Source organism: Colletes gigas, unplaced genomic scaffold, assembly GCF_013123115.1.
Source record: "Colletes gigas isolate AHSC1104 unplaced genomic scaffold, ASM1312311v1 Colletes_gigas_Sc00001, whole genome shotgun sequence".
NCBI lineage: Eukaryota > Metazoa > Arthropoda > Insecta > Hymenoptera > Colletidae > Colletes > Colletes gigas.
In genome coordinates, this window is record NW_025106630.1 from 10,826 (window position 1) to 28,027 (window position 17,202).

General features: G+C 42.6%; 1 protein-coding gene across 1 annotated transcript; it reads right to left on the bottom strand.

Annotated features, from left to right (window-relative positions):
- Window positions 1–9,059: 9,059 nt before the first annotated feature.
- Window positions 9,060–9,927, bottom strand: LOC122395741. The gene is made up of 2 exons (XM_043393582.1): window positions 9,799–9,927; window positions 9,060–9,729 (listed from the first exon to the last, which is right to left on the bottom strand). The coding sequence occupies exons 1-2, from the start codon at window positions 9,882–9,884 to the stop codon at window positions 9,060–9,062; spliced, it is 756 nt and encodes a 251-aa protein (XP_043249517.1). The 5' UTR covers window positions 9,885–9,927.
- Window positions 9,928–17,202: the final 7,275 nt, after the last annotated feature.

The window sequence follows — 17,202 nt, forward strand, 5'->3', positions numbered from 1 at the left end:
TACTTTGTGAGACTGAACATTTATTTAGATACGTCAAGCGTTTTTGTTTTGTTTGGTCAATGCTTTAAGGACAGAATATATACTGTAAAACACTTAATGTCATTATTACACAAGTGTAAACAAAGTGAGTTTTGTTTGTACACGTGATTAACAGAAGTGTGTAACTTTGTGCGTTACATGTTTGGCCATCTGTGATCCTAACCTTCGCGAATTTGATTATAGCACGCGGTGCAGTCATCTCCTATTCTACGCCACTGGCCTTCTTTTTTTTGTAAGTGGATGGAGGATTTTATTACGTGACATCTGTGGTGGGGTGTTCGATTGTCCTTCTTCTGCGTATGTGCCCAATCAATGCGATATGGTTGTGACACACATCTTTTGTTTGTTGATTCTCTTATACTCTTAAAAACGAATTCACAACAGCAGTGTTCGTAAAGAGTTCGAAACCTAATTTCACGTACCACTTCAATTGAACTTCGTCCTGGGTACTGCTATGCACCATTTGTCTGACACGTCAATAGACTGCTTTCCCGCATTATGTCTCATACACTGTTGACCTTACGATTCTTGTCTTTTGTGTCGGACGTTTCGACAGGTTTCGATCGTATTTTGGTAGAAAGTCACAGAACAGCACGCTCTCTTCCATTTCAAACGGTGATCGCCTTCTTACGCCCCTCTGTGTGCGGGCACCTATTCGGCGGTTTAGTGGATACCACTTCTTTCGGATTGTCCTTTGCGGTTACGTCTTAGGGGCCCAATCAATGAGTTTTTTTGTCATGGCGTTGTTTTTGTGGCCAAATTCTACATATGTGTACACAATTGTCCGTGCAAAGTGTAAATGGTTTCTTGTGGAATATATCTTCCAGCACAATTCATAACTACATTTGTTGCGTCGTATTCACTTTGTCGAAGTCTTTCCACTGTAGACACTAAAGCTGTATGTTATCCAAGGCCACAGCCTGATTTGAAATTTTTATTCCATATGCTGTATCTATTTCTGTTTCATGTACTGTCGGAATCTAATCGTCGTCACGCAATGGGATCATTGTGATTCGTCAATAACAAATCATTCCGTTGGATGGTATATTTGTTTAAATGTGTGCGTTCAATGTGTCGATGAATTTGGCTGAATTTTTATACATCGATGTTTTTTGGACATCCTGCGGTTTCTTTCCTTGTTCAAAAATGAGCAATTCTCACAAAAGAATCTCGAATCGGTTCCTGCTTCAGTAGTTGTGTGGGTATGGATGAGAATATAAGATCCAGGGACCTGTATAATTTATGCTGAGTGTCCCGGAAGTGTCCGCTTGACACCTACTGTGGCGTGAACGGGACGCACGTACACCGGCGTGTCCCGTTAACATGCGCTGTAGACGAATTTTCAATTCGTCTTTGTCAACTTATTATTGTCTTACGCTTCTGCTATCTACACGCGTCGACACGTAGCTCGAATTACGCACGTAGTTTGGCCGATCGCGTGATGTTTCGAAGAACCCGTGTGTGACAGTTTTTCTATCCTGTCTTGTGTTTCGCGTAGCGGACACGAGAGCGAACATTCTCGCGTATGTTCATACGCAGAAAACGAAATACCTACCGGGATGACGATTATATCTAGTCTATCTCTCATTCTTGAGTACGGCGGGAAGTAACTCGATACTTAAACACGCGAGCTTTAAACCGGTATATCAGACACAGACAGTAGATTACTTCTGGAGCTGGAGTTGATTGTTTAATGGATCTGTTGGGTAGTGTAAAGGTTGATATTTTTACTTTTAAACATCCACGTTGCCGATCTACGGGTTCGTGCATCGCAGGAGAGACAGCTGGGGAACTTAATCGCACAAATATAATATATTTTTAAATTACATTATAATTTTCATTTAACGATAGACGTACTTATAAAAGAAATGAGAGGGACTATGGCAGACCCAGCAAATTTCCGACCATCTCGTGACACGCAACCATACCATTTACACACCTTACACTATGCACAACAATTTCCGCCATAGCTTGTTGCCACATGTTGGTACAGCGTTTCCGCTTGCAGTTTTAAAACCTTCCGGGCTTTGAATGAATGTAATGTTTGCTCTTGTTCCATTATTTTTACGACCACACCGACACTAACAACTACGCATCATGTCCAGGACCTTTGATTGCGTATCCGATTTTTTCGCATGTTGACAGTGCTAGAGTCAAATTACGCTTTGAAAAAATAGCACTGAGATAGATGGCGCACTTACACAGCGCGAAGTTATGCAAAGCAGTCATGTAGACGTTATGAGATACTGTTGTCGTCTGGTATTCATCTCCCTCCTCTATACATGTGCGTCGTAACGCTTGTTCGAAATTGATCTGGTGTGTGTCTAAGCATCGCATTGTTTTCGCGTAACCGACTCTGCGACCTGTAGATATCCTCTGCGGTCACGTCTATATTAAACAGTTTTCAATTCAATTGATCGCCATGTCTATCCGGACAAATAATTTGGACGCACCGTCAGAAATGGCGGCAGCTCTGCTATTTCATTCAAATTGAGACCGCCAATCGTAATTCTTACGATGGGGTTGCAAATATAATCGCGCACGTCCGTCGTATTATCTGACTACTACCACAATCTCACCGTACGCCATTGCCGTCTACTCACTTCCTTCTAGGAATCACTATGAATCTTTTGCGTTTTCTGCTTTAGCACAACGCCGTTGAATCATAGAAGCAATTAAACACTTTTCGATACCGATTGATTGCGAGGCCTGTAACTGCTACTAATTTTTACACCAGTGTTAAAAAATTAAGATATTAAATATTTTTTAGTTCGGACTGTGATTGTTCTTCACTGACTAGAATACGTTTTTATTTCTTTGTTTGAGATGAGCAGAACAGTTGCTACAATGTCAGCCATCGAACTGTTTTTCAAAAGACCTATACATTTCATTACTAAACACATTTCTTACTATTTTGTACTACAAAATTTATGTATTCTCAAAATATAATAATAGTGAGCAAAATACTCGTATTAAAAAGTTTTCATGGTTTTTTCGTATAAAATCAGAAAGAATGTCCATTTTGTTGTCTACTTTAGTAAGAAACCCCCGCTAAGCATATATCTGCTACTAACCGCGCCGATAATCGAGTGGAATATTGTATGGGTTTATGGTACCTGAAGACTTTTTGACTGCAAGACAGTATACGGGGTAAATTTTCCAACTGTGGAATCGCTAGAAAGTTTTTTCGACCGTGAGTTCCAGTCTCTTTTAGATTTATATTTTTTTTATTCGTAATTTTTTTTCAAGTGGTAACTATATAACAATAATCCATATTTCATATAAATGTTCTAAGAGTATTTTTGAATTTCCCTAAATTTTTTACAAAATAACGTCATATGTATAGGTATACGAAAAAACTATGAGGTATACTAATTATATAGACGGTGTTAGGGGAGTAGGTTTGAAAAAACCTCGCCTAACGGTGGTCCGGATCGTGAGGGAAGGAACGTCGGGGAAAGAATACAGATTTTCAATTTAATTTTCGCTTAGTCGAATGACTCGACTAAGCCGTTTATTTGTAAATTGTGGAAACAAAATCTTATATAAGAATTGTCTGCCCGGCCAGACGCCGCTGCAGTTAATCCTGTTTGGTAAATCTGTAACAGAAAGAGACACGAATAGGCGTTAAATACCTGTGAACGTGAGTCACGCTGTGTGTCTTACTTTCTTCCGCGCTCGTCTGGTCTGTGCTTGTCGCACCCAGGAGCGGGGATCTCAGCCGCCGCGATGCGCAGCTAAGCTAGTGGACTGTATGTGTGAGCGTTCCCGTTAAATCGGGAATCGCTTGCTTATTATTGTCGTGTACGAGATTTCTGCTCGTCTAATTTCACGACTGCAATTTCTGACTGTCGCAGGAGAAGGTGATCGGAGGGAGGTTGTAAGGCTCCAACCTTTCAGCCGGTCCCCGGCCCTTCACCGCCTTCGTAAGTGCGTACGGGCACTGTGTGGTGCAGGCTTGTCAACGGCGCCCTTAGGGCGACTTACGGTTGGGCCTGAGACCACGTTGCTGTCGGAGTCGCCGTCCTACGCGCAGTGACCGTACTTCACTGGCGATTTTGGGTCGTGTCCTAGCTTTCGCCGATAGCTGGGGTTTAAGAATGTCTCCCGCTTCGACTAGAAGACGGCAAATCCACCCAGGGTACTCTTCACCCCTGTATGGTGGGTTCGAAGCCGTTTTTGACAGTCAATTGGAGGAAGGAGTTTGAACCTCGATCCTCTAGGGCACGATGATTCCACTCAGGGTTTCTTCCCGCACCTGGATTATGGAGTCGTGCCCTAAGAAAAGCGCGAAGAACCTCGCACCTATAAATTGGGATGAGTTTAACCCTCTATCCGTGGGGAAACGATTGATTCCACTCAGGGTTTCTTCCCGCACCTGGATTATGGGATCGTTTCCCCGGAAGCACTCGAAGAACCTCGAGTCTATTCCAAATTAAATTAATTTTAAGTACCGAGCTCGGTCGTGTACCGACTGGCTCGATACGATAACCCGCGAATAATTCCTGTGGAACTCCGAGGGTAGTCGAAGAACTCGACTCGGGTCGGAATGTTCGAATTATTCTTTTATGCAACTGCTGAGCGTGTTCGTGTACCGAAGTACTCGTGGCAGTGGTTTGATAGCGAGTGACGGGCGAGCACGAGCTACCAAAAGTGAGCGCGTGAGGGGGGAGAGTCTTCCGTCACGCGGCGCTGTCGCCGTGTCTCTCGTCCGTCTCTGTCTATTATAGAATTTTCGTACCTTCTCTAAACTCGGGCGTTTAAACCGCTTGCTTCAAAATCGAACGTTAATTTATCGTTCACGTGACTTAACAGAAAACCTCGAGAATCGTGTTTTTCTGTCCTCTAATGTTTCGAATAGCGGACGCGTCGACCTAGAATCTTCCTGGTCGGTCGCGTAACCGAAAACAAACCGGGTGACGAATGTTTCGGATTTAAATTAAATTTCGAATTTTACTCGATATTTAAACAGGATAAAATTTATTATCATTACTATCACGCTGTAGAAGAATCGCACCATAACCATACATTGAAGCATCAGTATGTAATTCCGTTTCCGCTTCTAATCTATATAATTTAAAAACTGGTCCATTGCTCAAAATAGTTTTTAACCTCGTAAACGCTAATTTTTCCTCTTCCCCAAAATGAAAGTTAACGTTTGCTTTCAATAAGTTTGTTAACGGTCGCGCAATCACGGAATAATTTCGGATAAATTTCCTAAAGTAACCAGCCAAACCCAAAAAACTTTGATTCTGCTTGAAATTTTGTGGTTGGGGAAATCTCATAACTGCTTCTGTTTTCTTTTCCGACGGGCGAATGCTTCCGTCTTCAATTATGTGCCCTAAAAACTCTATTCTTGTCTGCAGAAAACTACACTTTTTCCAGTTAATGTTCAAACCGAATTCTTCTGCAACGCGCAACACTATTTTAAATTTTCTATACCATCTTCGTAATCTAATGAGGGAATAATTAAATCGTCCATATAAACTATAACTTTTTTCTTATTAATTAAATCCTTAAAAACAGCATTTATAAATTTTGAAATACCGCTGGTGAATTACATAAACCGAATGGAACATATAGAAATTCATATTGGCCGTTTGGAACTATGAAAGCAGTATATTTCCTACTATCTTCATCTATAAGCACGTGAAAAAATCCATTTTTTAAATCCAACGTACTAAAAATATGTGAACCTTGTAGAGCATCCAATTGATCTTCGATTAGTGGCAACGGGTATCGATCTTTAATTATTTTTGTATTAAGTTTTCTATAATCTATACAGAGCCTGGTTGTATTGTCTTTTTTCTTTACAAGTACTACTGGACTGGCATAATCAGAAAGAGACGGCTGCACAATACCGTCAGCAAGCCACTGCTTTATATGTTTGTCAACTTCTTCTTTTTCAAGAGGGGATAATCGTCTAGCCCTCTGGTAAACTGGTTCATCATCTTTAACCGTTATGGACATTTTTATACCCGTTTCTCGTGTTTTGACCGGTTCATAATTTTTTATCGAATCGCGAATGATGCCTCTATGTTTGGTATTGGAAATATTCGACAAATCGATCTCATTTGCTTCATCTATACAATCTATTTTGTAAATTTCGGATATATTACTGTCTAACTGATCTTCTTTTTCAACGCTACGAATAGAAATCTCGCCTCTCTTAATATTCATTTCAACTGCATTTAAAAAATCGGTGCCAATTATCAAATCATGTTGCATTAACGTATTAGATATTACCCAGATGTTAATTGGGTATTTATTACCATCGATTTCTATTTGCGCATTGAACTCGCCTATTGTTTTGTTACTTTGAGATCCAATTCCGCAAAATGTAATTTCTCGTCGTAATAACTGTGGTGATCCTATTTTCACATATTGCTCTGCACGCATTACCGACAAATCACTACCGGTATCAACTAGCGCTGTTAAATTCTCTCCATTTATCCTTACTTTCTTATAATATTTTTCGCGCATATACCGCGAAATATCACAAACGTTGTTTACATCGTCCTTCTTTGAACAATTCGCCGCTACGTGACCAAATGCTTGACATTTAAAACATTTCGCGCCGCGACTTTTCAAATGACAGTTCGCACTATAATGGCCTTCCATACCGCAATTAAAACAACGATTAACACTTTTGGATACTTCCCTTCTCTCGTATCCCTCGACTCTCGGTGATGTGATTCTTTCGTTCTCCCTCGATGGTCGCAATGGCCTCTCTTCCAGTCGCAGCGGTCTATACGCTCTGTCGCCAGGACCCGGTTGACGGTACATTCTTTCTTCTATTCTCGATGGCTGGAACGTTCTCTCTTCTGTTCTCCATGGTCGAAATATCCTCTCCTCTGTCCTCCATGGTCGAAACATATTTTCTTCCTTCCTTGTATATGGATACGTCGTCGACAAGGATTTTCCATACAACAATACTTTCCCGAACGCCTCCAATAACGATGTCTTCGTGTTCAGCCTCTGAGCACGAGCAATGTTCCTTAACGTGAAATCTGGAATTCCCTCAATAATGTAGTTCACTGTCTCTCCGTCGCTCAAGCCAATACGATTCGCCATAATCACTTTTTCGTGCATATACTGGCTAAACGCTTCCTCTCGTTTCCAAATACGCCGTTCAAATTCCTGCCGCAAATGAATCTTGCTTGGCTCGTGAAAAAACATTCCTCGTAAACCTTCTAGGAGCTTTTCGACCGTCATTACGATGCACTCGGGTTTTGAGTGGAACCACTCAAACGCTTTCCCTTTTAATCGTGACGAAATGGCAAGTTTTACTATTCCGTCTGCCACCTGATATGTTGCTCTCAGTAGCCGCACTTGTTTTTCCCATGTTTCATACGTCTCGCTGTTGCCATCGAAATAATTTAACATGTCCGCTACCATCGGTGCAGTTAAGCGCGGCGTTGTCTCATATTGTATCGGACGAGGTGCATTAATCGCCTGATTATTGCCATCAATTGTAAATTGTTGCATGCTTTTCAAAAACTCAATCTCCCTGCGTGCCAGGTCAAGTTCGTCTTCTTTCAATTTCTTCTCTCCCCGGCAAAGCTCAATCTCCCGTTGCATGTTTGCCCGTTCCAACTCACTCATAGAAGGGATGTTTGTCGCCCCCGACTGTTCAATTAAGTCCTCCTGATGATCTGACGATTCCATTGAATAGTCTCTCGTCCAGCTACCCGATGGATCAGCTTCCATTAACCGGTTTATTAATTCCGATTTTACTCCTGACGAACTCAGTCCCAAAACTCGTAGCTTCTCCTTCAATTCCACTACGGAAAATTCACTAGCAGCTCTCGTTAGCAGACTCATGGTAAAATGAAAAATAACTCACAACGCTAACCGTCACTATCTCAATCACACTAACTAATTCTCACAGTTTCACAACTTTTATCGTCACAATTATAATTAACACTTTTATCTTGAATCCCTCTTGTCGTCTTGATTTCAAATGCCACTTTTGCTTCACGAGGATAACTTTCACTTCCTCGAAGACACGGACGAGCCCCCAATTTGTAGAATCAAGCCGGTCCGCCTTTTCCACTCGCTTCTATTGCTCTGCTCCACCGATCACATTCACCTAATCTCTCATATACACACACACACACGTACGCCCTGAGACAAAACCTACACGCATTCTGCATTCGTCTTCGCAACCTGACAATCGATTAATTTATTTACTCGGTATGAACAGCTGACTTCGACTCCGGTCATAGCAATCAATTGACGCCTCACGCACTTTCACAACAACACACTCACATTCACATCCCCACAATATTAAAAATTAAAAATCAGCGCGACGGCGGCGGCGATGGAGGCGACGGCCGGGGCTCACGCACGTCGATCCATGGCGGTGACGGTGGCGAAGGTCGTGGCGACGGCGGCGGAGGTGAAGGTGGTGAGTTCTAGAACCCACAATAATCGATATGAATCCTCCCGAATACTACGATATAAGTTATTAGAGACAACGCCACGAATGTGTTCTTGAGCAGCTCCATATTTTCTTCGCGAAATATACTTACCGCGTCACGTTGTTGTTCCCGATGTGCGTGCGTGCGTGCGTGCGTGTGTGTGTGCACACGCCTCTCCCACCTCCTACTCCTCAATCACCTCCAGCTCTAACAGTTTTTAATACACCTCTAATTTTATTGCATTAAGATGTATCACGATAACTTGTGCCCGAAGTTTATTACTGCCGCTTACACCGCCTGAACACTGAAACACTTCGATAAGTTCTAGAACATTGTCACACCTCTCCATAAAATCACTACATTGTGTAGCGGTACACAAATTCCTAACAGTCCTTGGTCAACGTGATAATCGCGCGTTTGAAAATGTCCATTGCACCCGAACATGTGTGTACTCGGTTACGCTCCGATTTAAATATATAGAATCCTTCCTACCTAAAATCCCTCATCCTCTGGGACAGCTGCATGAGATGACATCATTTGGCGGCATGAAGAACGTACGAATGAAATATAATACTTTTGAAACGTCGCATCTTAGAATTAGGTGGCGAGGAGAGAAGGTGGAAGACGGGTGAATAAAATTGGAGAAATAATATATGTTTTAAATGATAATATATTGTTACATTTTTTCCTACGAGCATCAACTACAATATCATTGATGGCGCATCCTAACAGTTCGCAATCTACAAGATAATCCTTGCAGTAATATTCTCTGTCACGTATGATTTTAGCAGCACAACGTGTATCTAATGTTTCGGAGTCAGCATCGCTCTGTTGCAGCACGTTAACAAAAGTTTTAAATTTTGTCCTCACATCTTCTGCAGTTTGATAGAGCCGTGGATACACATAGCTTACACACGGCTCAAGATTAAATAAAAATTTTACTGTATTCGGTTTGAAATACAGCGACTTAGTATCCATTGTCATCTTTACAATCGGCGAATCAAAGATCTGACAAAATTCCACTGTTAATTCATCAATCCGCATCAATGATGATCCAGGCAATTGTGCACGTTCTTCGATGGTTGTACAGCTGTCGAATTGTGTGTTCCATGTATGCCATGGTATTATGGGATGATTCCCATGATTATCGCCGAGAAGAATTTCTACATCGGCTATAGGTCCTACGCTGATTCCAATTTCCAAATATTTGCTGCCCATGGATGTTAATGCGTATCTTCTGACCATGACACGCGATGGTTGGCGCGGCCTAAAAGCATAATCATGAAAATTGACTTTGTTTCATGAAAAACATAAATAAAAAATTATGAAAGGTTACCTGTTAAATGTATTCTCCTTGCATGGAGATACACCATCATCTTGCATGATTGGAACGTAATAACCCATGGCGCTGGTACTACACATTTTTTTTCAGAGCACTATTTATTCCGTCGAAATTCAGCGAGGCTACTGAGCGATTGATGGAATAGCGTCCGGGAGTCGGCTTAAATAGAGGTGCAATTGCTTCCCCCCACCACATTTTGTTCTAAAGCTACCAATTTTTCCATAATGTTTTTTTCAATCTTAACATCGCAGCATATCGCGCGATTGCATGTAATTTGAGCCCCACCTTCAAGGATAAAAGTCTCGACACGTGTTGAATGTAATATAATATCTGGGGAAGCGTCGAATCTTAGAATTATGCGGAATCAGCAGAAACTGTGTTGAACGATCTTGCGCACTAATTCGTCATACGCGTGAATCACGGACAGAATTATGCGATATCCGCAGAAACTGCATAGAACCATGTTGGGACGGATTGCCATTTTTGCATACAATGCATTCGAGGGAAGGGAACACCGAAAGAGTTAGGCAGAGATACCAAATCGCGGTGCTGGTATAAAAGCACGCTCTAAACTGCACATAGTCTCAAATAGTTGTAACACGTTGCATGGAAAATATGATACATTTACATTCCATTTTCAACCATGGAAGAATTCGCGAGAGTAGAAGGTCAATTGTTGGATCAATCTGAACGATTGATTTCACGGGAAGAGTACCTCGCGTGGGAAGAACTGTGCAACGAGTGTATCGAATCTTTAGAAGAACACAGCCGAGTGAAACGCCCGCGATTATCGATCGTCGTTCAACAACCGTTGATTGCTCGAATCGCGCGACTCGAAGGACTGAAACATTCGTTGCGCGGTCGTTTCGTACGCAAAGGTGCTGGACATTCTAGCAGAGGACTTTTGTGGCGCGGAATAGAAACTGCGTTTGATACTCGCGTATTAACTGATGCCGTCTTACATTCGAATTATATCGAACCGCGCAACTTCCTCCGGGATGCAGAGATCATTGTGCTGGAGCATGTGCGAGACGCTTTGAAGAAGCATAATCTCAAAGTGAACACAGTATTTAATGGTGAATTTGTGGCGGGTGACAAACGCGCGCGCAAAAGCATCAACACCAGAAACTGCGAACTCTTTCACACATCTGATCTGCACGAGTGGTACCAACGATACATCATTGAACCCACCCTGGCATCACTGGAAGAATTCCAGGAACGTGACAGCGGATGGGCGCTGATACAAATCCTTAATTTGACGATTAACGTGAACAAGTATAATCCACTCCGCGCGGGGTGTCACTTCAAGTTGCCGCGAGAAATCATGCTGAAGAGGGCAACAATAAGCATACAATCCTCAGACAACACATGTTTCGCGTGGGCAGTTGTCGCAGCTCTACATCCAGCTAAAAAATATCCTGAACGTCCAGGTTCATACCCGCAATATACATCGGTCCTAAATCTCCAGGGCATTGAGTTCCCAATGTCCCTGGAGCAAATTGAAAAATTTGAGCTGCAGAACAACATCTCGATAAACGTCTACAGCTTCTCGGCGGAGAAGAATGAAAAGAGGGATCGACATGCCAACCTGCTCTATACGTCGGAACAGGGAGACAGCGATGTAGGGCATTTTGTCTGAATCAAAGACTTATCCCGACTAGTGAGCGTGCAGTTGAGCAGACACAAAAAAAAAAATACATCTGTGACCGGTACGTATAGAAATTTATGAAATGTTGAAATGTTCCCATGAAAAAAAAGATTGAATAAAAAAATTTTTTTTTGGTTTTGCAGATGTATGCACTATTTTGGCTCTGCCGAGAAATTGGACACCCACACAATTGACTGCCGCGAGATAAACAACTGCGCCATCCTGTTGCCCAGCCAGGACAGTAAATGGTTCAGTTTCGACAGTCGCGGTAGGAAGGAACGGTTCCCCTTCGTAATATATGCCGATCTGGAGTGTGTCCTGCAAAAAACGGAGGACACCCAGAAGGATGCGGAGAACCGCAATTTGTGCATGTACCAGAAACATGAGGTACATAGTATTGGTTATTATATGCATTGCTCGTACGATGCATCGCTGTCGACGTATCGATGTCACCGCGACGCGGATTGCGTTTCATGGTTTGTCGAAGAGTTGAAAAATTTTGCGAATTTTGTTAAACCCATTCTGGCAAATAACACACCCATGCTAGATTTAACAACTGCGCAGTTGTCCGTATTTCGCAATTCGACACACTGTCATATTTGTGAAGAATCATTCGAGGCTACAGATATACGAGTCCGCGATCATTGCCATCTATCCGGGCAGTTTAGAGGCCCAGCACATTCAGAGTGCAATTTAAATTATAAAAAATGCGTTTATATCCCCATAGTTTTTCATAATTTATCCGGCTACGATTCCCATTTTATTATCGAAGAAATAGCTACAGCTTTCGAAGGCCACATTGCTGTATTACCCATTACTAAAGAAAAATATATTTCATTTACGAAAAATGTCGAAGATACGGCTGAAGAATCAGACTCACGAAATTGTATTAAATTGCGATTCATCGATTCATATAAATTTTTACATACCAGTCTCGACAAATTAGCATCTTTTCTTAGCACAGATAAATTAAAAATTTTACGATCTCAATTTGAAACATAATCCATCGAAGATTTCTATTTATTGACGCGGAAGGGTGTATTTCCATATGAATACCTTGATTGCGCGGACAAACTGCTGGATCCATGCTTACCGCCGCGCGAGTCTTTCTACAGTTCATTAACCCCTTAACCTACGATTTATGTTTCAACAGCCTGGGCCCAAAGCGTCAACAAGATCGCGCAGCCTTCGAGTCATTTCGCGGTTCGGCAAATCGGTCCTAAGTTGTACTAAACGCGCACGATGTACCACGAGCTATGCCCGTAGTATTTACATTTGACCCGACCGATGTACTACGAGCCAGGCCCGTGGTAATCAGTTTTGGTCCGAATAGAAGACTACGTGTCTCACACGTAGTTGTAAGTTAAGGGGTTAACGGGTGAGACTGTATCCGAGACCGATTACGCGCACGCCGAGATTGTCTGGCAGCGTTTCGGCATTAGAACCTTGGGCGAATACAGCGACTTGTACTTGAAAACAGATGTCTTGTTATTGGCAGATATTTTTGAAAATTTTCGCGAAAGTTGTATCAAGAGTTACGGATTAGATTCAGCACATTATTATACTTTACCTGGTTTCACATGGGATGCTATGCTAAAACACACCAAAATTAATTTCGAATTACTCACCGTCATCGATATGGTTATGTTTATCGAACATAGTATACGTGGGGGTTTAAGCCAATGTTCAGGAAGATACGCACAAACCAATAACAAGTACATGCAATCTTACGACGCATCGGAACAGTCATCGTACTTGATGTACTTTGACGTAAACAATTTGTATGGCTGAGCAATGTGCCAGCCCCTGCCATATGCAGATTTTCAATAGGTCAAAGATGTTGAAAATTTTGATGTGTCTGCAATCGCTGTCGATTCGCCCACGGGATACATTCTCGAGGTAGATCTAGAATATCCGCAACGTCTGCATGATGCTCATGCCGATCTGCCGTTCTGTCCAACGCGTGCCAAACCACCTAGCAGCAGGCAGGACAAATTACTCGCGACGGTATACGATAAGCAGCGTTACGTCATACATTACCGCAACCTGCAGCAGTGCACACGACACGATCTTCGTATTACAAAGATACACCGCATCCTTCAATTCTCTCAATCCCCCTGGCTCCGCGATTACATCGAACTCAATACGCGGTTTAGAACAAACGCGACAAACGATTTTGAAAAAAATTTGTACAAATTGATGAACAATGCTGTATTCGGTAAAACTATGGAAAATGTACGAAATCACGTGGATGTAAAACTTTTGACACATTGGGAAGGGCGATATGGCGCGGCAGCAATGATCGCGAAACCGAATTTCCACAGCAGAAGTGTTTTTTCGGAAAATTTAGTAGCTGTTGAATTGCGAAAACTCGAGGTGAAATTCAACAAACCGATATACGTGGGCATGTGCATTCTGGACATATCCAAAATTTGTTTGTATGAATTTCACCACGAGTATATGTCTCCACTCTACGGCCAAAATTGCCAAATTCTATACACAGACACCGATAGCCTCATATATCACATTCAATACGAGGATATCTACGAAACCATGAAGCGGAATATCGATAGGTTCGACACAAGCGATTATCCTATTGACAATGCATATAATATGCCGCATGTAAATAAGAAGGTCCCAGGGCTGATGAAGGACGAAAATAACGGTGCGATAATGACCGAATTCGTAGGTCTTAGAGCGAAAATGTATGCACTCCGCGTAGATGGCAAAAAAGATACGAAAAGGGCGAAAGGCGTCAAGAGCAACGTCATAGCTAGGACGATAACTTTCGACGACTACACGGAGTGTTTGCACAAGGAAATCGAAATGGTTCGAAGGCAATCATGTATACGGTCGAAATTGCACAATGTGTACACCATTTCGGAAGCCAAAATCGCTCTAAGTCCACACGATAACAAGCGGTATATCGTACCCGATTCGACCGACACTCTGCCCTGGGGACATTATAGAATACCGTTGTAAATCGAAATTATTGTATTTATTTATTAACTCCTTCTTATAAATAGTGGAATTATTGTGTAAAAATAAAATTGCTCACATCAATATGTATCATTGTATTTATTGAATCATGTATTATTATGTTCTAATGAGCAGCGATCTTTATGTTGTTGTATACGGTGGCAAGCAGCTTATCAGCGATCGCAGAGGTAACATCGCAAGGACGCATTCCGATGGTTCTATGTTTTAGTGCATTATACTCTGCAAGTAGACGCGGTAGCACATCGGTCCATTTATAGGTTCCATTAAGAGTAAACAGTTTCCACATATTGTTCTTCAAGGTTCGATTGAAACGTTCTACGACGGAGGCCTTCATCACCGAATACGTTGAATAATGATTAATGTCATGCTTTGTCAAGAGTTTCTGCACATCAGCGTTGTAAAATTCTTTTCCTTGATCGGTTTGCAAATTTTTCGGATATCGATCTCCAAATATCTTTGCAAACGCTTTAGTCACCTCAGCACCACTTTTAGTCTTGAGCGGGACCACCCATGCATACTTGCTCAGCACATCGATGACGGTGAGTATATAGTGGTGACCTTGGTTGAATCGCGAGCAAGGACGCATTTCTACAACATCAGCTTGCCACAGATCATCGTATCCATGGACTATGACGCGTCTCCGTGGGAAATGTCTTCGAGCTGGGGCATGCAATTCCTCAACAAGTTGTCGCTTCTTGCGGCTATGGTTTTCTTTACTTTTGGATTTCGATAATGGCGACATGTTTGATCGCAGAGGTATCTTTGACACGAATGATGTGATAATTATTGTGTACATGCATTATGTGCTTCCCATCGTCCCAAAATAATTCTGGACATGTTCAACCGTCTCGCATGATTCTCCATCGCAATTCTGCTGCGGGATAGGATTCAATGTGTGCGATATCTTTTGAACACTGTTTTGCAACGTTAGCATATCTCTCTGACACGTCATAAAAGATAAAAATGGAATTCGGAAGCGATTCGCTCGGTGGGATGACGTCACTGTTATTTGAAAACGTAAAGTAGCCAATTTCATCTATCGGAGCCAATAAATTCTCCAAATACTGATATTTCGGCTGTTGCAACGACTTGGAATACACGTACACGTTCTCGAAGCAAACGCCGTGAGGACTTTCTAACAAGCTCACTATCACGTTGGTCTTTCCACAATTTGATGGACCACAAATGATGCAACGTATAGTGTTTGGTAGCATGCTGCCATGTTTGCGTCTTTGTTTCGTAGACATCATTTGCGATTTATTGTCGAAATTTGACACGCGTATCGTCACTGGTTGTCGTACGAATCGCATGCTTTCCTCTCTACGAACCGCGAAATTGATTTTGATACGACGAAGCGACGACGCGCCCTATTTATAGACCAGCGTCGAAGCAAAACAGCTCAGTATTCGAAATGCTTCTCGTTCTGTCGGATAATTGCGACATTCGAGACATAACCTCTGAGCAGCTGAAATGTATACCAAAGATTATTCTACTCCAAGAATTTGACAGACACACTGACCAGTTGTGGGACAGACTCCCCGAGCATATAAAAGCCGATTTTGAGGTTCGGCAGTATCGTCGGTGTCTGGAACATTATAATCGCCCTTGGCAGCGAACGCATATCGACGGTCCAGCACCACTGATTAAAAACTGCAGTGAATGACGCCGACGAGAGTAAAGAATGGCGGTGGTTTGTTAAATCGAGCGATAAACGCGCTACCTATCGAATTACATATCCCAGGATACCAGTTTTGTGGTCCAGGAACTCATCTGGCAAAACGATTGGCTAGAGGTGATCAAGGCATCAATCCGTTGGACGCAGCGTGTCGCGAACACGATATTGCATATTCGCGTAGCAACGACCTCGACGAAAGGCACGCAGCAGATATCGCACTCGCTGACAAAGCGCGAAAACGCATCGTTGCGCGAGACTCGACTCTAGGTGAAAGAGGAGCTGCTACAGCTGTTTGGGCAGCTATGAAGGCCAAGACGAAAATCGGAATGGGGATGAAAACAAAACCCCGCAAAAGGACTGTAAGAAAAGCATCGCAAAAGCGGATTCTTCCAGTGGCCAAACGGGGTGGTATATTACCAGTTCTCCCGCTGCTAGGTGTTCTCGGATCACTAGCTGGCGGAGCGGCGGGGATCGCCAAGGCGGTAAACGATAATACGGCAGCGCAACGTCAGCTGCAGGAAATGCAGCGTCATAATCGCTCCATGGAAGGTCGTGGACTTTATCTGACACCATACAAGCGCGGACAGGGAATCTCGAAACGGAAAAAAAAATGTCGAAAAGACAATAAAAATGCCTGTGGGTGTAACTACCGACATGCAATTGATTGAGTTGGCAAAACGTATGCGTATTCCATTCTTTAGAGGTGTTTTTATGCGCAACGCGCTACCCGCCGGAGGAGTACGTCGAAACGAGAGTGGTATCTTGAATTTGGACAATGTCGAGGGACCGGGGACTCATTGGGTGGCGTATGCGAAAAGAGGGCATCGAGCTGTATACTTCGATAGCTTTGGCAATCTTCGACCGCCTAAGGAATTGACACAGTATTTGGATAATGATGATGATGTGAAAATTGAATACAATCGAACGTCATATCAGGAGTATGATCAGAGCAATTGCGGACAACTATGTCTACGCTTTCTACAAACGATTGGCACCAAATTTAAGGATTGTCTCCCCACCACTCTGCTTCAGTACTAGTCGAGCAGTATCTCGGAATATGTAGTTAACATTGACT

Coding starts and splice junctions, on each gene's coding strand:
- LOC122395741 (XM_043393582.1), bottom strand. CDS start 9,884: ATGTGTAGTACCAGCGCCATGGGTTATTACGTTCCAATCATGCAAGAT. Junction 9,730..9,798: donor AAGGAGAATACATTTAACAG/GTAACCTTTCAT, acceptor TTATGCTTTTAG/GCCGCGCCAACCATCGCGTG.